The sequence below is a fragment of the Dreissena polymorpha genome, chromosome 10, assembly GCF_020536995.1.
Source record: "Dreissena polymorpha isolate Duluth1 chromosome 10, UMN_Dpol_1.0, whole genome shotgun sequence".
Taxonomy (NCBI): Eukaryota; Metazoa; Mollusca; class Bivalvia; order Myida; family Dreissenidae; genus Dreissena; species Dreissena polymorpha.
Window position 1 is genome coordinate 89,523,022 of NC_068364.1, and position 22,773 is coordinate 89,545,794.

At 36.5% G+C, this 22,773-nt stretch overlaps 1 protein-coding gene across 2 annotated transcripts; it reads right to left on the reverse strand.

The window, feature by feature from the left end:
- Positions 1-18,571: 18,571 nt before the first annotated feature.
- Positions 18,572-22,161, reverse strand: LOC127848610 (uncharacterized). Of its 2 annotated transcripts, none has more exons than XM_052381161.1 (6): positions 22,054-22,161; positions 21,124-21,338; positions 20,835-20,905; positions 19,601-19,733; positions 19,074-19,267; positions 18,572-18,856 (listed from the first exon to the last, which is right to left on the reverse strand). In XM_052381161.1, exons 1-6 carry the CDS (start codon positions 22,083-22,085, stop codon positions 18,713-18,715), a joined length of 789 nt encoding a protein of 262 aa, XP_052237121.1. In that variant the 5' UTR covers positions 22,086-22,161; the 3' UTR covers positions 18,572-18,712. The 2 variants fall into 2 exon arrangements, with proteins under 2 accessions (XP_052237121.1, XP_052237120.1); XM_052381160.1 differs by having other exon boundaries at positions 19,601-19,739.
- Positions 22,162-22,773: the final 612 nt, after the last annotated feature.

The window sequence follows — 22,773 nt, forward strand, 5'->3', positions numbered from 1 at the left end:
GAAACAAATAAGATTGAAAACAAGAAATAAATAGATTAATTTCAAATATACAACATATAAAAAATAACCATAACGGTATTTGCCTGGGAAACTAACACGTTGACACATTAAATAAACATAATATGAACAGTATATCATATTCAGGAAAGGGGCACACTGGTCTGCCATCTCTTTGTAGATGCGTGCAGGAATTAAGTCTTACCCGGCCGTTTTTAAACATAATGTTTCATGAGAAGGGCACGTATACCTTCTGTGGGGATGTCTATGTCTGGCATGATAGGTGATGGTTCACCCTGAGGTGTTGGGATGCTGGAACTGTCCTCCTTGGTGGAGACTGAGTGGAACTGTCGGTTTAGGATGTTGACCTTTTCAGTTGAATTATCATGCAGTTTTCCTTTATCCTTCAGTGGAGCTACCCCGCAGTTATCTTTCCTTAATGATTTGATGTAATTCCGTTTTTTTTCTGTTTCGAGTGTTGTTCTGTGTTGGTTAGATCGACTGCAATTGGATTTTCAATACATCTCCAGTATTATTGCCTTCCTGTTTTTCGGTTTCTTTCTTAGCTTGAAGGTATCGGCGTCTATCCTTAAGGGAACCAGAAGTCTTAAATTTGGAGTGAAGTTTGTTCCCTTTTCGATGGAGGGACTTAAATGTTTTTGTGATCCATGGTTTTTGGACTTTGTTCCCTGAGAGAGTCTTTGTTGGGATGTACTTGCTGAACAGCGACTTTAATTTGTTCTCGAAAGCCTTCCAAGTGTGATCGACTGATATGTTGGCAATTTGTTCAGTGAACTCTGGTAGGTAGGCAAGCAGTTCATCTCTGAGCCTGTTAAAGTCGGCTTTCTTGTACAGTTGCACTTTCCTGGGAGGCTTTCGAACTCTCGTTGGACGAAGACTGGGCTCTATAAAGATGGCACATGATCCGCTATGCCGGGCAGTACATCGCAGCGTTTTACAAGTGATTGGTTGTTGCAGAAGAAGAGATTAAGCAAGTAATCTGTGTACTCGGTGGTTCTTGTGGGTTTTTCAACAGTCTGGACAAGGAAAGCGTTTTTGGAAATGTCAAGGAGCTGTTGGCACTGCTTCATATGTGTGGCCTGTGGCTTTGGACACTCCTTTTCCCAATCTATGTCCGCGAGATTGAAGTCGCCGCCCAGCCATAACTGAGCACCTCTTGGTATTCTGGAGAGGCAGGTGTCCAGTAAATCAAGGTATTCAAGGGCTGTATTTGGTGGAGGCTTGTAGAACGCTCCAACATATAAGTCCTGGTCTCCCTTGACCTTAATCTTGCAACAAACCACCTCACAGTCGCCTGGGGATTTTATTTTGCTGGCTCATCACTTCTATATTTGTTGGACACAAGGAGGAATACACCACCACCCTGGGCATCATTTTGTCGATCGCGGCGATATGACTTGAAGTGGGGTTGGATGACCTCTGATGAGTTTACGCTGCTGTCTAGCAAGGATTCAGTCCCGATTACTATATCAGCTTGTGTGTAGGTAATCATGTTCTCCCATTGTGCTTACTTTCCCGGACTCTTGATGGACCTGCAGTTGATTATAAGGACTCTGAGTGGCAGGTCATAACGCTTGTCAGGTCTAGAGTCGGTTGTGGAGCTATGGAGCCCACGATTGGGTGACGAGGTGGCGTTGGGGCAGCTGAAGCTGATTGCGCTGTTCAAGTTAGCGTGTAGACTCAGATTTGCGAAGCTGTTCCTTGTGTCAATCAGTGTTGTATTGAAGATGCCAGCTGATAAATTGGGCATACCACACTCGACGCATTCCCAGCTGTAATTTGCTAGTGTCAAAACATTGTGCCTGGCATACCCATACATTATTGGTGGCACCAACAGTCGCATGTATCACAGCATACGCTGGATGTTCCTGTCCATTTGTAAGCTTGGTTACAGATAGCACATGCAAACTTCAGTCTTCTATGGCTTGGGTTTGGCTCTATACCCGCTAGTAGTAGGGAATATACGTATAGTAATACCAGACTATTGCGGTATACAGGGTCCTTTGTTTTACCCACAAGTTGTTTCATGCTGGTGATGAACTGTGTTGGTAAACTTATGACTGGCCTGTCTTGTACGAACAAGGGCATTTTCGAGGGAATGTTCCCTGTGTGGCATGGTAATTTGGTTACCTTACAGACTAGATACAATTTGACGACCTTATAGACAAGAAGGACTGATGCAATAATAAATGAACAGAATAAGTGTCTAAACATTATTACCGTTCGGGGTAAACTCCGATGACCAGACCGATTGTTTACATTTGACCGCTAGGAATCATGGGAAAAACAAAATGGCGGACAATTTTGGCTTCTATAGATACAACAGTGAGAGTCTGAAAAATGATGTGGATGGATAAAACTGGGCTTAAAAATATAACCAAAATGTTTAGATAGTATTTATTAAACGAAAACAATAAGAAGTTCCATGCTAGAACAGCGTTGTCTGCAGAAGGACATACATTTAGTGTAGAGCGAGAACAGGAAGCGACCTTTCTGCACCACCGGAAAATGCAATAAATACGAAATAATAAAAGAATGCCACATCTGGAAGGGGCGCGCACTCCAAACGGCTATGGTGTTCTGCGGTGAAGTTTATTTTTTGTGCAAAATTTTTCTGAATGATTACAGTTGGGATTGCTGCAAAGTTTAGTCACAATGTTTAGATCTACATACAGGTATTAAGATGTTGTTTTTTTCCATTACAGGTGCGACAACTTGAGTCGCGGTGTCACATCCAGCTTGTGATCTACTTTTATATGCGACATCAAACTCCACATCTGTTTCACCGGAACACACATCAAGGTTTGAAATATGTCTCACATATTCCTGATTTTTCACTAGTTGCTGTCGTCCCATGTCTTCCACTTTGTCAGCAACAGTGTTAAGCTTCCTCTGCATGCCGCTCTTGTCTGGAGCCTGTATATTGAGGAAGGCAGGCAGTAACTGTAAGTCTGATATGCCCATTTTTTAGCACAGAACTGGAAGAAGCAAGCTTATATTCAGAACTCCTAGTGGTTTTTCATGCTTCTGTGGAATGCTGGTGTATAATAGAATTTCATCTGAGCAAAAGTCACAGTTGTGGCATGAAACTTTAATATCCACGCAGAGTCCTTTACTGTCTGTGATATTGTAGTCCAGGCTAGGTTGATTATAGCGGTGATTCCCTATGCACTTGAAAATGTTTTCAAGCTGTGTCTTGTTTAAAATGATGTTCTCATTGTCAGATAAATTTGCACTGTTTTCAATTGTAGCACTTTGATTTTCAGACTTTGGTACTGTTTGACGTGGTCGCAGTTTAAAAGGGAGAACGAGTGGATCCCAAAAACGGTTACACACATTCAAAACATCGTTAGCCACAGAATCAACCAATCGCTCGACACTTTCCAAGTCAGGGTCTGAATTCAACAGAATAGAATCTTGAACTTGTTTCTCTACACAGCGCACGTGACTGCAGTTATAATTTGGAAATACTCCTTTTTTTTAAAGTACACCTTTGTTTTTTCTAGCGCGATAAATGTATAACTGTGCTGTGATTTCTTATGGAGAGATCTCATTTTGAATAGTATTTTATCCAAGATTTTTTTAGAGATACATCTGCTTAACACTATAGACTTGTAAACAATAAGGCAACTTCAGTGTGTTATCAAATTCTAGTAATTTTTATCTACAAAATGAGTGCAGCAGAGTCAGGTGTTTAAATATTGTTTGTTTTATTGTACCAATTAGTACAAATGCAAATACAGAGGAGTCAAACTTGCATATGGACATAGGATTAAGCTCCCTTGTGTACAGTGCAAACAGATTACAATAAAGCTGCATTTTGGCTTTAAAACACTGAAGGGCTAGTAGCTTTGGGACTATGTTTTGTCATGATCTATGAATCTGAGTATGTGACTGTGTTACACCAGATGGAGTATGGGTATCTTATCCAGTGTCTTTTTTAATCGGTGCACAATTATAAGTTCAAATAACTTTTAAACCATGCATGTCAATATTTGGTGCATGTATTATGTAATCATAGGATAATATACATCAGTAAGACTGATTGATATTGTCAATAATCATTTTAAACATTTGTCATATAACTTGTGCTTCTTACTAAATAGAGTAAAATGTTGTGAATAGGAACACTTTTTTTTGGATTTTTTTTCTGTTCTGGTTGTTCGCCTTGAATTGTGTGAACTGTTTGAATTACTATTAAATACAAACACAACGCAGTATACAGTTATGAAATGTTGCATTTAGTTCATTAAACAGTATATTTCAATATAACAAAAGCTTTTTTGTTTTACATTGCATATATTAAAAGGTGGCAGGGGATATCAGTGAAAGGGGTTCGATTAAAATTACATATCTTTAGGATAGGGGTAAGCTATGGTCTTTAAAAATTATTACGGTATTTATAAGATTTTTTTTTGTGTTAGGTTTTAAAAAGAATGTCTCAAAATGTAAGAAAAATACATTGAAACAAATGACAGCTCCCTAGCAAGGAAATTTTGAATCTTCAAAAAGGAGGTTTTTAATTTAGCGGAAGTCAATTTTTCACGCTGCAGAAACAGAACAAAACTTTGAAGGTACGAGTATAGATATGAAATCACAGACGATACGGTACCCCAATTACACAAATGATTCGCCAAGTGTGCGTTATGGAGACACTGAACGAGATTAATACAAAGTCCTAAGAACCTGAGGTTACGAATATGGAATATCTCCGTCCAAGCCGCTCAGGGCCAACCTATTGGAACAACCTTGGCTCATCCAAAAACAGATCAACTGTTCAAGAAGAACAGGCGAAACAGTCATCCAAGAGATGTTGCAAAATTAAGACCCAAACACTGTCATAGCCTTCACGGATGGATCCTGCAGAGGGAACCCGGGTCCATTTGGTGCTGGTTCTTTTGTAATGCTGCCACCTGGTGATACAGTAGATAAAGCGGAAACAACCAGTCTACAAGCTAGCGTTAATCCTGGCTGGTGAATTTTTTGCAGTAAAAAATATTCTACAATTTATCTTGGTAGAACTGAAGAAGCGATCGATAAGAATGATAAAGATCCTGTCAGACAGCAAAAACAACAATAGGTGTGCTCAAACTTGATAGGGAATGCAAGACACATAGACAACCAAATTACTGTGGGCGATATCCAGAGGTGGACATTGATTGGATCCCAGGCCGTGCTAGATAAGAGGGTAATGAGATTGCAGACAGAGTGGCTGAAGAAGAAGCAAAAGAAGAAGAGGAACTACAAGGTAAAAGGTAAGAGCCTATATCACAGGCAGAAGTTTACGCAGCAGCAAAAGAAACAGTGGAAAAACAGGGGCAGAGACGTTGGGAAATATCGGACAAAGGCCGGACACTGTTAGAATATAAAAACATTTTTTCACAAGGAAAAAGCATGGACTTCAACGAGTGTGAAATACAGCGCGTGCTTATCCATTTTCAAAGCGGTCACTGTCGACTCCGCGAACACATGCATACGATGGGCGCAGCAGATGACTCCTTATGCGAATGTGGCGAGCCGGAATCAGTTGAACACTACCTGCTTCATTGTGAGAACTATACTCGAGAAAGAGAGACAATGTTTACTAACCTATACACCTGTACCGGAATCAGACCAACAGAGGTGACAGAGACAGACGGTGCTGCTTACCAACACCCCTAATGCTGATGATCCATCTACACAGAACTGCAATCAAAAAGTTAAAGAGTTGAGTCGCTTTGTTCTGAAAGCAACAAAAGGTTTGGCACAGTAATTTCCTCTTTCATGCATGACACACGTTATAATTAAAAACCTACCTGAGAGACTTTACAGTTGCATATACCGGTGCTAGATTACCTGGGGAGATTATTGCGGCCGCGTGGCTGTGACAAACAACAACAACGATATAATGGTCGTCTTGTTTTGTTGTTTGTTCGCCAATTTCTGCATCCGACCGTTATAAAATTGTATCTTTTTCACACAAGCTTGACAGTTTCTTGATCTTGATCAGTAGATTATAATTAAACAATATTAAGTGGTTGTTTTGGGGAATTTCCTGCATTTTTTAATCTCAGAATTTCGGATATAATTTACATTCGGATATTTATTTTAATATATGAAAATAAACTGTTTCAGGTTCGGGTTCCTGGATAACAGTCACGGTGTTACTCCACATGATAGAATGTCTTTATCCGTTAGCAACTATATATGGAAAAGGACTTGAAATGCGCATGCTCGGGTCAATGGCATACAGACAAAACAAATTGCAACTGAATTGTCTGCAATTTTGGATAGTAATGGTAATTTTCAGCAAAAAACAATATGGAAAATCTGTTTGATATTGTCATGTCAATGAAATTCTTGGTATTCAATTTGGTAAGTATGATCATTAGTAAAGTAAAGAAAAAATATTTTTTCGACATGAAGAATTAAATATTTGAATTTTATATTAATTTGACCTAAATGTACTTTACTTTAAAAACTCTGCCCTCTCAGACATTCCCCAACGTGCTGGACCGTCAGACCTTGCCAACGTTTTTAAGACATGTCTAATAGAAAATGCTATATTCCCGGTCCGAATATCCGGTAAATAATAAAATAGCAGAATTTTATTTATTTCATTGAATTAAAATCTGAAAATAAAAGACAGCTTACAAGAAATATGAGCAGTAAACAGTGCATCGTATTTTAGTTAACATTCATGAAACGTTCCTGCGCATGCGCACCGGACACTTCCCGTTAATATTGTCGATAGTGTTAACGGTAAAACGAAAAAATCGGTCTGCAACTCAAATTATTGTAATCGGGGCATTACAGTTTGTTCTCGATCAAATTTACGCTTAACAGTGCATTTTCATTGATTTATTTATCTTTCTGGCCATTTTATTGATATTTGAAGTATGCTTCTGAGTTGTTATATAATTTCGAGACTAGGAAATAGTGTTCAATGAAATTTTTGTTATACCAATAACTGCTTTGTGCTTTTAAAACTTAATCTGTTTAATAATTTTATTGATATCCCACATTGTTCTGTTGTTTTAGGTACTTCATTGAGTCCTAACAAGTGCAACGTGATTTTTGTGTAAAAGTATAAGTAAATTTATTTATTTACATTTTCAGTCACTGTCAAACTACATATATGATTAGGGCTTTTTTTTCTTAAGGTTGGGAAAAGCCATGGCTTTCAGTTTAAAGTGGGAAATATTGACAAAACTGAGAATGGGAAAAACACATTTTTAAGGTAAACATAACATTTTTGAAATGTTCATGATATTAAAGAAATTAATATAGGAGAGGGGACCTATATAAGCCCCTGCTAAAGAAGGAAAAAAGCCCCGATTAGTATCTGAAAACGTTTGTTTCAACAGCAATTTGCATACCAATTTACTATAAATGAATTTTCATTTGAAAAATTGCTTTGTTTTTATTTAATTTTTGGTTTGAATATTTTTATTTAGAATACTGCAAGTGTGTTGTGATTTGTTAGTGTTCAGTGTTGTGTTGCTTATTTTCCATTTCATTTTCCAGTTATCATTATTTCAATTTGAGTCGGTGACGTGATATTTTGGTCCTATTAACGAGTTAACGCGTGACGTCACGCGCACCTGAAAATATTATACTCCGCCCACTGGTTGGCAAAAAGAGGAGGAATTCGTATAAGCGCATATAGAGAAGGTTGACATAGTAATCGTTTAAATTGATAATAATGCACTGTATCAAAGATAACTTTACTAAATATGTCTGAATAAAACATAAGCATGCAAGGAAATGCATTTTTGGAACGATTATATTGTTTTTATAATTTGTTTTTACTAAAAACGAACTCGGGAGCTGAACACAATATACGAGCTCGGTATGTGGTTTCCACAAAAATCTCTACTTGGCACATCTTCGTGACAATTTTTTTTGATAAAATATTCACAGATATTGAAATTATTTCAGAATAAATCACATTTAATGAACGAACACAAATAAGGATGAAAACAAACAGCAAAATATCGACTTTATGTACGCAACATAAAGTAACTGATTTGAACATTTATGCCTGTAAAAACGTAGATCACCTTGTTACACATTAAATAAATTCTCTTGATAAATGTAATTGTTTTTATTTAATTATCCACACCAAGTTTGACACTCTTTGTTTCAGCGTTTTTAACCTGGTGTTTAATTGCACCCTTGTTCATCACAAACCGATTATCTCGTTTTGATCGGATACTGTCCAAACAATTACAAAGAAAACATGTTGTCATAAATCCAGGGACCTTTTCTTGGGTCCCTGCATAAACCACATGTGGCATACACGTGTCTGGTCATTAAACACAATTTATAATACACCCACGTCATCTCTTGGCATATTGAGCGATCATCTAAGCCAAATTGTAAAGACAAAAAACGTAACAGTTGCTTTAATAAATTATTTTAATATATTTAAAAAAATGAAGATTTTTGTCCGAAATGGATTAACAGGAACTAGTGTTTATATATATTAGCCAGTTTAATCATAATAATACAGTGTTAAATAACTATAAATTAAAAATATTGTGCTATTTCACTGCTACCCAATAGACTTATCTAACGAGTACCGGCAAATGTAAGCTCGGCTATTACGTGTTTAGATTGTATGTTACTGTAGTGTACGTAACGCCATCAGGAAAACAAGCAAACAACAAAAGTGTAAAAAATACTTACGTAAAATAAATTAATATATATATTTATTTATCATAGAATGCTAGATTGTTATAACTCCTTATCACTAGTAAAGAAATTTCAATATACACGCACAGACAGTTCAATTTGCATATGCTATGCAAATCTTGTTTTTCATTTGTATGCTTAACTTTATGATAATGTCATTTAATGGAAACGAAACGAAAATTCATTCAATGGAAAATAAAATTACCACAATATTTAAAAATTGTAATGTATTCCAGTTTTAGGGCTTCGTTTTATAATGGATTAAATGTACTTCTTACACTTTCGATCGCTTATGAACAAAAACAATATCTACACCACTTATAATTATAATCAAATTCATGTGTTGCATTATCTTTGAAATATAATTTATTAAAATCTTTATACTTTATATCACAAATAAAACGCTAGCTTATTGTTTTGTTTTGTGGGATTGCCAGTTTTTAGTCTTCCGACCACGTTTACTCTGATGTTAATAACTATCTCGTATTTTTGTAAAGAGGAAATTATAGTAATGAATTGAGATTTATTGGTACTAAATATTATATTTTGCACTATTATTTAAGAGTTTTAATGTTTATTTCAGATGTTTGTATCGTTTTATTGACTAAACAAAATATATTTATACATGTTTTACGTAACTGTAACCAGTGTTTTTGCCAACCAGTCAGTGCGTATGCGCGGAAAATCCCGAATGTAAACAATAACAATGAACTCGTCTATTAATCCCAGTCTGGTCATGCAAGTTTTTGATATTCCACAGGACTATAAATACTTTTGGGAATATCTTCCCTCTGGTGAGCAGTTATAGATTAGATTATACTAAATCTTGTGTAATATACAAAGTTCAATAATGGTTTCGGTTACTGGTTCATAATATTTAACTGAAATTGTATATTCTTACGTATTGCAGATGACGAGCTTGGTGGTTACCACAATTTCTTGAAATTTTACATTGTACTTTCGGTATCATTTTACAGAGCAGACCAGGACACATTTTGTAAAACAAGATGTATTCACTTCATAATATTTCTTATACAGACGATTGAATATGAGGGTTTAAAGTTTAATTATTTAATTGTCACTGAATTGTCTTGATTGCATAAAATGATGATACATATTGAATAGAGATTAGTGCCATAGTTATTTCTCATTTGTCATTTAAGGAGCACATGAAAAGAGTGTGTAAAGCCTGTTTAAAAAGTTGATGTTATGGACAAAAGGCTGCACTCCTTAACCAACAGGTTTGGTTAAAACATATTTATTTGATTGCATAATTTTTGCTGAAATCTGTTAATGTGAGAAACGAAATGTCGTTCAATGCACATAATCCGAATGTAGAATATAACAAAAATATGCAATATGTTCAACAATATCGCATCCTAACTTAAAACAACGTGTAAGCATCGTATTACCAGACGGATGGTTCATTCTCAGTAATGCAAAGTAAGGTAATACCTTCTACAAATACATGTAGGGGTTTGTACTTTGATTACATGACCGTTTTGAATAAATGAAAGCATTTATAAAGTGAACATATGGAAAGGTCAAAATGATACCGAAGAAATCTGTATTGGATGCCATCTTGCATTCGCTTATATTGCCAGTTTGATTGTTGAAAATATTTTGCATTAGTTATTCATAGGACATTAAGTAAGCAAGCCATGCATATTGTGTTGTGCATCAAACTATCAATGTATATTTATATGAATAAATTAATTGGATATATCGACTATTTGGCCATATAATCGTTACGTGTCTGGTGTGTTTTTGACTGTCTGACCTACTTTTGATTTTGGGATAAGTTTTCTGCATAATTATAGCTGCGAATACAAGATTTAGTTTTGAGTAAAAACAAATATTAAATCTTATCAACTAATGATGTATAGTCCTTCAAATTATATAATTATATAAGAATATATTTGTTGTTTTAAGATGTTTTGGAGTTTTGCCAAAAATCTCACCAACTGTTGTCTGGAACAAATTACCATCGAATCAAAGCGCTGATAATTTAACTTGTTTCATGCAGTAGTGTTTATCATGAACAGTTCAAAACTATATCCAATGCCACAAGAGGTATATAAATGTTTCCCTGGCATTTATTGATGCCAGGAGGGATATACTTGCGATTGAACTTTTCGTCCGTACGTGGATAGCTGGACATGACAGGTGTCAAACGACAAGATAAATAATGATTCCTACAAAGCTTTGCCTGGATGTTGTCTTCGAAGATTTTCCACAAACCTATGACACCATTGTAAGCTTTTTCTGCTATGTAAAAAAGGTCATACAACAGACCGATCTAAAAGCAAACGAACCCGATTCCAAACAGAAATTACATTTAAAAAAATCCCAATTTAAAAAACAACAACAAAAAAACAACATTTTTTTTAAAATGAAAGACGTCTATAATGACTTATGATTATAAGACACTATATCTCAACTTTTTTAATACATCCTACACAATATATAACTTAAATTTAGTCCTTTTTGTCGATAAATAATTCCAAAATTTGCCCCTTTTATCGATTAAAAAAAATCCCAATTTGAACAGACTCCTTTTCCAAAAATGGCTAGAAATACCCCTGCAATGAATCAGTTCTTAACAAGCATCAACCTCGGGCATATGCATTTATTGAAAAATCATCTTATTTTTGTAAGGTTATTCAAGTATCAATGCCAAAGCCAGCAATGGTAGTATAATTATTTAAATAATACAATTTATACTACAATAATGAACAATATATCAGATTTTGAAGAGTTTAAGAAGGTATTACTGGCCATAATACATTACAGGTCATAATGTGTCATATTGTGTGATAAACTCAACTAATACTGGCTCAAATATCTGCCATACTTTTCAGCCAATATAAAATTAGTACTTACCGTACTCTTAATGTAGAGACCAATAATATTCAAAAACCATACAGGTGTCAGAAAATTTAGAAACAAAAATACAGGTGAAGATTAAGAGACACTCTAAAAAGGTCGCATTGATGATCGTGTATGGTTGTGCAATGAGTATAGCGTCAACTGTTTGAAACGTATAATAGCACAAACTGTTAAAATACCACACTGTATAGTATAAATTATTTTTATGCTCCCACAAAATTTATTTTGGGGGTAGCATATAGTCGCCGCTTCGTCTGTCCGTGCGTCTGTCTCTCCGTCCGTCCGTCCGTCTGTCCGTCCGCGCAGAATTTTGTCCGGGCTATTTTTCATATTATCAGCTGGTTCTGGTCGGATGATTTTTCACAGAGTAATGGCCCTTTGACATTTTCCATTAACTGTACATATAGTGCAATTCTTGTCCGGGCTATTTCTCAGCAACTAATGACCGGAATTCAAAGAAACTTTATGGGAAGCTTCACTACCAAGAGGAGATGTATATAATCAGAGGGGTCTGGTCGGATGATTTTTCACAGAGCTATGGCCCTTTGAAATTTTCCATTAACTGTACATATAGTGCAATTCTTGTCCGGGTTATTTCTCAGCAACTAATGACCGGAATTCGATGAAACTTTATGGGAAGCTTTACTACCAAGAGGAGATGTGCATATTACAAGCGGGTTCTGGTCGTATGATTTTTCACAGAGTTATGGCCCTATGAAATTTGAATTTTTTTATAAAACAATTATTGTCCCCCGAACTGCTGTGCCCTCAAGACGTTTCCTTTTATCTGAATATATAGTGCAATATTGTGACAAAAAACATTTTGGGAGCATCACCCGTCTCTGACGGTTTCTTGTTATATATGTTTCACTTTAAGCAGAAACCATTGCCAATTACCAGTGTACATAGAAATATACCAAATAACACACATGTAATGTAATGGTCCATTGCCATAATGCGTTTGTGTGCCAGGTTTAATGACCTTATTACGGTTGTAAAAACGCATGATTGAAACGTCAACAGATAAGCACAACAGGGCAAATTCTGGTACAATATCATTGTAAAATGAACTGTCTGAAAATTAAAGAGTACATTATGTACGAAAACCCGTTTGTCAAAAAATTTAGAGTCACGAAAAATAATTATTTTGGCTTAAAAAAGGTGTTTGAAAATTTACCATGAGAAGATAAATTTTATTGAATATTCAATATACTAGTAGTTAAAAAAGGACATACTAGATTCAAAAGTGCTGATGTAAAGACATCAATAATTATGACCCATGTGACGTATGATTATAGCTTTGTTGCGGCCAAACTTATTGTGAATTTCGCTTCTCTTATGTCAGAATATATGGATGGTCATCCTTGTCTCTGAATTTGTAATATAAACGTGTGTTCTAGTTTTGGCTTGTTTGTTCAATTCAAAGCAAATTAATTGTTTTGCTTATTACAGGAAAACTGCGCATGCATTATGCCCTGCAGAATCCTCTCATCAGACAACCAGCTGATAATTACGCTAATCATGGTTATTGAAGGTATGATAAGCAACAACAGTTTGTGTGATTCGTTGTTAAAACATATATTTTATCTTTATGCCTGATTGTGGAAGAATATTCACATATCATAAATCTCCTACAGTTATTCATTTTTAGCCCGGCTGTTTTCGGTGAAAACTCGAGGTATTGTCATAGCCAGCTCGTCGTCCGCCGTCTGGCGTCGGCCGTCTGGCGTCTGCCGTCTGTCGTCCGTGTTGTGCTAAAACCTTGACAATTGGCTCTAAAATCAAAGTGCTTCCACCTACAAGAAACTTCATATGCAGATGCACCTTGATGAGTTCTACACGCCACACCAATTTTTTAGTCACTAGGTAAAAGATTAAGGTCACTGTGACTTCTAAAAAAATATTCTGTATCTATTTTATGACTTAATATTATTATGGCATTATGTATTTAAACACACTACATATGAATTATGAACTGTCCTCGATTGAAAAGATCACACAAAACGTCTGAACTATTTTTATCGGTAATACAAATTTCTTTTTGTTTCTTCTTATGCGCGAACCTGTTAAAACAAATAACTTATGATTATAAAGCGAGTGAGCTGCCGATACAAATAGACAATCCCTGAAATCGATACCTCCCGGATTACCCGCCACTGAATACTCTCGCGCGCCTCCAAAACGGTACTGAAGAAATAAACATGGACCTATATATGTGTGCATAGGTCCCTACGCAAAACAAGGAAGCGTGTGTGTGTTTCAGAGTTTATTTACAGGTCCTACTTGCCTCTTCACGATGTTACGGTAGCCCGACCTGCCCCTGTGACCTCTCAGGGGATAAAGATTAATTTTAGAGCAAAAGTAGGTCAAATTTACCCCGGCTTCCCGGGTATTCGCCAAATACTTTATTTTTTAAAAGAGTTCCGTGCACGTTGGCCAATGAGACCTTAATGTGCTATCTACCTAAAGGTGGTGATGAGGTGCGGATCCCTCCGAGTGTCCCGCACATAACTAATGCTCAAGACACTCAACGCGACCCACATCCCAACACCACCCGGTACGTAAGACCCGGAACACACACACGTAACGCTCTCACACCCCCACTCATTACGGGTGGCGCGTATGAGAGTGCCACGCCCGTGTGTTACGGGTTCCTTGGTGGTGATCTGTGTATGGTTGTGTATAGTGTGGTATGTTATTGTTGTGCATTTGTCTGGAGCGGAAGAGGAGGTGTCTGTCAGTTATTTACGGTCGTCGGTCAGTCGTGAAGGGTTGTATATTGTTGCAGTTCCCAGATAGCAGAACCCACCGCCCCCGCACAAGCGCACCCACGCCGAGCGAGCCCGAGCCCCCCCCCCCCCCCCGCGCCCGCATACGGCCCCGGCCCGAGCACCCAACCGCTGAAGACCCCCGAGACAAGCACCCTCATCCACCCACTCGTTGCGCGCGACAACAAATCAGTCAAGAACCAACCATAGAGCCCCCCAAAGCCCCACCCAGAGTCACCATCGTTCTTTCGCACCCGCCTGCCAAACATCCAGACCATGTATCAAGCTGGGATGTATTAATTTTGTAGTTATGTTGTATTTGCTATTATAATTGTATAGGTAAAGTAAATAGATGATTTAAAAACGCCGTTGATAAATCATATGATTTATTTATGTTTGATATTAATTTGTAAAACTCATAGTATTATAGATTATGTCCTGTATTCTAGCTTTCATTTACCCAAGTGTGGTTGTTGTGCTCTCCGCCCCATGAGAGGTGTTAGTGGGGGTTCGAGCAGGATACAGGAAACGCCCCGATTCCAGAGGCGCCCCTGGTTCTTTTAAGTGCACGGTGTATAGCACCGATACACTGCACCCCCGTTTAACGTCCCTCGCGGAGGACATATTAGTACATAGTGTTAGTATTGGTACTTATATACATGTGTAGTTCTGCTGTCTTGTGTCATAACTTGCGGTAACGTGGGCTCTCTCTGTTGCTTTTTGGTATATAGTTTGAATGTTATTGCGAAGGGCAGGCTAGTTTTTGAAAGATCATGTATTTGATGATAGAAGAAGGGGACTATGTTTGTTTGATTGGGCCAAGATGACTAGTTCGTTGGGGGTAGACAATCTCTTTGTAAATTCTTTCTTATTGATGTGTTAAGTGTCTTGTGAGACTGTGGTGTTGTAAGGGCCAGACTAGTTTTGATAGGTCATTTATTTGATGAAAGAAGAGGGGGGCTGAGATTGAGTAAATTTGGTATTAGGGAGAGCGCACACGTTAGCGTTTCTGGTTATAAAAGCAAAGACAGCATTCCTATGTGTTTGTGTAAAATGCCAGGTTAGTATCGTGGTCTGGTCTAGGGCATGTCGAGCTAAGGGTTCGATCCGGCTACATAGGAACATATAATGGTTAGTGCACAAATGAACTGCAAACAGTCATTCTTTTCAGTATCTTTCAAGAGGGACGGCATGTAGCGTCTCTTGCTGAGGAAATTTTAGTATATAGTGTTAGTATTGGTAGATATACCGATCTGCTGCCTTGTGTCATATTTTATAGTAGCTTGGGCACTCTCTGTTGCTAATTTGGGTAATGGTTGTATGTTGTTGTGAGGGTCAGACTAGATTTTTGACAGATCATGTACTAGATGATAGAAGAGAGGGACTGAGTGTGTGAAACAAGGAAGCAAAACGGGTTTATCAAATATATTTGAGGATTTAAAGAGTTTCTGTTATCGATCTGACAACCACATAATAGTTCGTTTTTTTTTATTAATATAAATTACGTAATTAGTAGACATAAGGTTCATCTGCATTCCTTTAAGAGTAATAACACACAGCATGGACATGGACCTATTTGAGTAGGTCCCTGACATGAATTAGGTCTTCATTGTCATTTAACATGTTATTTAAAGGTGACGCGTGATATCTTAATTTCGGTATCAACACATGTGCAGACATGTGGTGTCACGGGAAAACCCATAAACGCTTTTAATCCACACTTGGAACATCGCCCCCCATTGAGCGAATTCGTTCGCGCCTTTATAGCTGATGTTTTTTTCAAGAGATGTATGTTGCTGTCATTAATAATCCGTAATTAAAGAAAAATAAATCACTTATTTTGTTCGTGTTTTTATTTTTTAAGCGTAAATTTAGACCGTTTTACGAACATTTAATAAAGACATACGTTTAGGAAATCTAGAGAACACAATTGGAACTATTTAAGTTTATTTAAGGCTCATTATTTTTCATGTTGAACATTTCAATCGTGAATTAAGATGTTATTAAGAAAATTTAATAATATTTCAGGCAACATGTAAAACGTTATTTAAATAATAATATAAGAAAGTTGTAGACAAAAGCTGATATGTCCTTTTCAATAAAAATGTATGACATATCCTGACATCTTACACAGTTTTGCAAGCGAATAACTCAGATACTTGTTCATTTAAATCACAAAATTCATTTCCGGCTAGTTATTTTTGTATAGCTTGAGAGCGATTTTTAAATAAAAGATTGCTAAAAACACCTTTAGTTTTAGACTAAACTAGATACATAATTTTAATTAAAAAAAAATCTCTACCTGAAATCTTACAGAGTTTCGATAACAAAGATTTACGGAACAATTTTAGAATCACAAACTTCATTTCGGCTTTAGATTTGTATATTACCTACAAAATGATACTTACAAGGGAAATATTAATAGCGAAATGGTAACTGTTTAGACAAACAAAGGGATGTATTATTCAATTAAAGAAGTCGTCCTAAGTCTTTAATCTTCCAACGTTTCTTAATGAATATCTCCGGAAAGTATAGAAAGTACGTCATTTAATAAGAAAAAATATAGGCTTAAACAAAGGCAGATATCAATTTAATTGTCTACATCGACCTTAAATCTATCTAATTAATATCAAAGATCTATCCAAAAAATATGGTCTGAATGGATGTTTCCAATCTTTATATATTGATAGATCTTTGTTAATATCTCCAGCATATTTACGCTAAAATCGCAACGTTTACTTCACACTTTAGATATTTCTATACCTTTATAATTATGCTTGAATAATTTTATTACATAAAGAAATAATTAAATTTTATACAAAGGCATTACTGAAACATATGCTTACAAATGCCAACTCGGCCTTAAACATTACGTGTTGTCACTGAATATTGTTACAGAGACTAATAATTTATGAATCTATCGTGTATATTTTTAATTTAAATTATATTGATTTACGATGTGATACATATCGACACTTGGTTTCATGTTTCACTTGTTTTCAATCCTAATGTGCGAAGTCATAAAGTACTGTTTATTGGAATAAAGCGGGTGTACACTATGATAACGTTGTAATCTGTCAAATTCTTCAGTACCGTTTTCAATCGCGGGTTACGTAATAGCCAATATGGCGGCGCCCATATTATCGATCCTGGGATTGTCTATAAATGGGCACCTAGGCATTAAACAGGTTAAATTGATTGAACACGTTGTACTTCGCCGTCGTATCCGTGTACACTTTATACAAGGGCCTTTATCAGATCATATTAAGGTGTTGTTTTAAATATTAATGCTTAACAGCAAATATACAAGTGGTAAAATTTAGTGTTTATATATTGGTGCGTCTGGTTTAGCAGCCGCAAATATGTACATTAAAGTAACAATGTGTCTTGGCAAAGATGGCCCTCAACAACTTTCCTTTTATAGAAAATCTAAATTAAAGGCGCTACAACTGAGCGGTTTGTAGTGATGCATGTATGCTTGTCGATCTAAGATCGTAAATACACACACAATTATACCCCCGTCACACCGGACTGGCGTCCTTACTGCGTCCTTACGGCGACCCAGGTCGCAGTGAGGACGCCATAGACGCCGGAGAGACGCAGTAAGGACGCAAGGGGACGCCGAAAAATACTCAGGACGCGAGCCCACGGCTACTACTTTGAACATGTTCAAAGTAGTCGCCGAAGTCCGATGTTTTACGGCGTTCTGTTAAGGACGTCGTAAGGACGCCGTAGAGACGCAGTAGTCATAGTAGGGACGTGGTAGGGTCGCTATAAGGTCGCCATGGACGTCGTGTGGTCGCCGCTCAAACCCACAGCAAATGATCATTGACTGCAAGGCGACCATACGGCGACCTTAATGCGACATTAGTACGTCCTTTGTACGTCTATTGCGTCCTCAGAACGACTATGGTCGCAATAAGAACGCAGTAGGAACGCCAAGGACGCCGCTCAGACGCCGTATGGTCGGCTTTGGTCGCCGTAAAGACGCAGTACGAACGCGGTAAGGTCGCCAGGGACGTATTAAGGACGCCGTGAGGACGCGCAGAACGCCATAAACCAGGACGCTGTTGTGACGGGAAGGCGAAAAACAGCATTTTTACCGAAAAAGTCATTGGCGTCCTTTCTACGACAATCAGAAATTTTCAGAAACACAGTCTTAGGTCGTCTTAAGGACGCCAGTCCGGTGTGACGGGGCTATTAAGGAATTAAACAAATGATAAATTGTCTATCGATTCCTTGAGAAACAAAGAGAAATACACATTATTTTACAGAATTGATTACGTAATAACCTATGATATTGTATTATTGCGACAAATCTCTACAGTCTATCATAACGGATTCATTTAGTTTTAAACAAATTAAATCAATGTCCCCTGCGTCGCCTCTCTGTCGGAATCAGACGTGTGGTAGATAGAACGTGACAGGAAATTGTAGAGCCCTATGATATTAGAGTCGCTTTCCTTGACGTAGTTGGTGAATATTGTGCCAAATATCTGGCAGTGCTGTCGTTCAAAAGAAGTCAACAATATAATATAAGTATCATGTAATTATATCATCCAGAATATGAAATTGCAATGAAAGAATGTGACCGTGTCACTTGAATAGTCCAGGTTATATAAGTGATTACGATATTTTCATTATTTGCTATAAAGACACTTTTTTTATTATCTTTTGATTTTATATATTGCATAATATGAAAACATATAACAACACACGGACCTTTTTGACAGATCTCGTATACTTCTTTAACTGTTTTGCGTATTGCATGATTTCTATTTCCTTTAGGTTCACTTCCCATGACCTGAGTGTAGTAGCAGTGTCCTCCCACAACTGAATGACACTCTTGAACCGACCGTCTACGTCTTTGAGATGGATAATTGCCTGACGCAAACTTTCGACATTGCACAGGCCAGCTGAAATGAAGAGTTTATCCATCAGGTCGCTTGCACAATCACAATTTTATTTTGCATCACCATACGGAATAAACAATAAACATGCCACAATGGACCGACCATCGAATGTTTTTTCCCCAATATGTAGTTTGCAATTTATACCACGGAAATTGTTCAATAAAATATTTTGAAGGCAGAATTCCATAACATTCCTGTTTTGATTGGTACTTAGTGATGAATACTTTGCTTAAAAAGCAACGTTACTGATTTAAAAAGTTAGTTCAACTCGGTAAATCTTCATTTAAGTACATGTACATGAGTTGCATTTCTAGTAAAAACAACAGTCCCCTATACCTTGCATATTGCAGAGTTCTTTCTTTTTGTGCAGATGTTGATTCCTTTTCTCGTTAAGCTCTTTCAGGCGCTCATTGACACTGTTTTGTTTTTTCTGTTTTCGACCATACATTTCTTCTAATTGGTTTCCCGTCTGAAGCTCCACAGAATAAAAGGAAAAAACAGCAAACTCATCATTTACAGTGTACAAATAATAATGCATTTAAAGCCACTCAACTTATGGCATAGTAAATTTAAGTATAAATAAGAAACATTTTGTATCTATGCCAATTAGAATATATCTGGTGGTAACAAGTTAGAAATCGGTATTTTTTGCGCTTTAAAACTTGAAAATAATCGCGTTTGTCGAAACAGACGTATACGTCTAGAAATCCTACTTTCGGTTTTAAAAGCGGTACAGTTTAAAAAAAGGCTATAGATTTAATTTTATCTATGCCAATTCGAATATATCTGGTGGTTACAAGGTAGAAATCCGTCTTTTTGCGCTTTAAAACTTAAAATTAATCGCGTTTGTCGAAATGGACGTATACGTATAGAAATCCTACTTTCGGTTTAAAAAAAAAACAACTTGCTAACTAGGCTATAGATTTAATGACAATTTTTCACACTTTCAAATTGCATCTATATGTATTGATTAACATGTATTTTATTTCAAGGTGTGTGGCTTTTATAACATCCACGTTTTGCCAGTGTCGCGTTCAGTTTATCTGAGGTCGCAATATAGGTGCTGTTGTGTTCCAGTGTCTTCTAAAAACATGTCACATTTGATAAGTTTGAATTCAATGTACACACAAGAGGAATACATAAAAAATACCACGAGCTCTTCGTCCCTCAAAGTAGCACACACGTCAAGGCATTTAAGAAAGTGCAATCAGTTAAAGCAACGTCGGTCGATTCAATAGCAAATATAGCACTGACGTGTGTCCCGACAGAATAACCACTTTGTGTTCTTAAGCAGTAACATTGTACAGACTAAAAGTGGACAATTATATTACACGGGCATTTACAATATAAAATTCGTGACCGCAATGTCTATCCCTAATTATAACATGCGTTACTTATTGTAATAAGTGTGTGTTTCTCGGCAACAACCATGCAGATTTGTTGTGTTTACTGCGTTTATGTTTTTAACTTAATTAACTAAATTCGGTAATGTGTGTTTGCAAGCTTGACACAATTGTATACTTTTTCAAATAAATACAGTGATTACAATGACGTTTAAAATGTAATATACCCTTTCGTTGTTCCCGCTATTCAAGAAAAATTTCCCCAAGAAGTTTCGCTTGTAAGCGCGACCTGCTTCCTCTGAAAGAGTTCATCCCATAATCAAGTAACACAAAATGTAAGGTGGTATCATTTTCAAAATTAAATCTCTAAATGTACTGCACCATATACAATCAATAGTTATACGTTTTAAAATGACATAAGATATATTAAGGAAATGTTCGATGCATCGATTTAAGCCTTTTGTACCAACTTTACTTGATTGCATGGTTATTTATTGCACGATATCTCATAATTACCCGCAGCTTGGAACTCCAGATTTATCTTTTCTAATGATTTTAAGTCCATTTCTATCTCGTTGTTTATTTCTTCTAGGTATTTTGCTGCAACCGTGTTAGTCTCTTCTTCTTTTTCCAATTCTTCTTTTAGCCGCTTGCTTTTTACTTCGATTAAGATGTTTCTTTCAGTTGCGGACCCCATGCATTTTTCAACCTCCGATTGAAGAAGGAGGTAGCTGCAGATATCAAAACGTTTTAAATGTTTTTTTTTTATATACGCTGTTATGATTACATCTATCGCACGCCCCAAGATCACTATTTATTGTATATGTATAGAGGTCATTATCGACTGATTCATGTGTTGATAAGTAACATGTAAATTTAATGTGTTGAACCAAAGAACAAAATGGTACGCTTTCGTTGTGTTTTCCTTTATTAAGAAAATTCCAAAACAGCACATGTTTTAGTCAATTTTGTATCTGACAGCGCTTTTCTATCGCCTTCATGAGGATACAATAGTCGACCTGATGTCAAACTATAACGTACTGTTATTTGGCTTGACACATGTATATACATTGATAGTAATAACGGTATAAAATATTAACAACTTTTCAAACAGTAAATCGTGTTGTATGCTGATATAGATAAAAGCAAAATATTTAAACACCAAATAGAGACAAAAACATATAGTGCCACACATATGTTTTCATTCACATGCAGTTTAACTGAACACATTAGGATAATTGCCATCTGGGACCAGTGTTGTTAACACGTGTATCTAGGAAACCTCCTTGCATAAACGATTCATGTTCAAATAGGTAACATTAATTGGCTAAGTGACAAATCAGCCATTCTTTCATTAAAATGGCGAGCAATAAGAGAAGACATGTGAAGGATCTTTAAATGTAGACATATACAAATCAAATTGACGTGTCTGTCAGAGGTGCCTACCTGTTTTGCGTGTCCACCGATTCCTTCTTCATGGACTCAGCATTTTGAATTATCTTACTAAACACGTTAATTATTATGCGCCGATCCTAAAATAGAAACATCCGTTACTGTTATATGCACAAGCCTTATTAATATTGTCCAGATCCCTAAAGTATACAACAATTTTCGAATACTAATATTATCATATTGAAAGTATACATCGGTTTCTTAATAATGATAACCCGCTTGTAAAAGTTAACATCAGGCTCTAATCATTATATCCCGCTCTTAAAGGGCCTTTTCACAGATTTCGGCATGTATTGAAGTTTGTCATTAAAAGCTTTATATTGATAGATGTAACCATTGGATCTTAAAGCTCCAGTAAAAAAAAAGAATACAATTTAAAAAAGAAAAAAGAAGTAACCCTCAACTAGGGGTCGAACCACTGACCCCTGGAGTCCTCGAGTAAAAGTCTACCGCTTTGACCACTCGGCTATTCGTGCTCATACATTGAGAGATGTATTTTATACTTTATATAAGAAATCCTCGTAGTATCACAAAATATAATGACAACAACAGACCTCTCCAAATTATTCAATCGTTTCGCGTTGCAACGCTTTATAATTTTCAGGTTTTTAAATCGTAAAAAGATGCATATAATTACGAAATCCAGATAGTGCCGTCTATAATCTCGTCCTTCTTTCATCAAGGGCGACACACGACACACGAAGCGATACACGA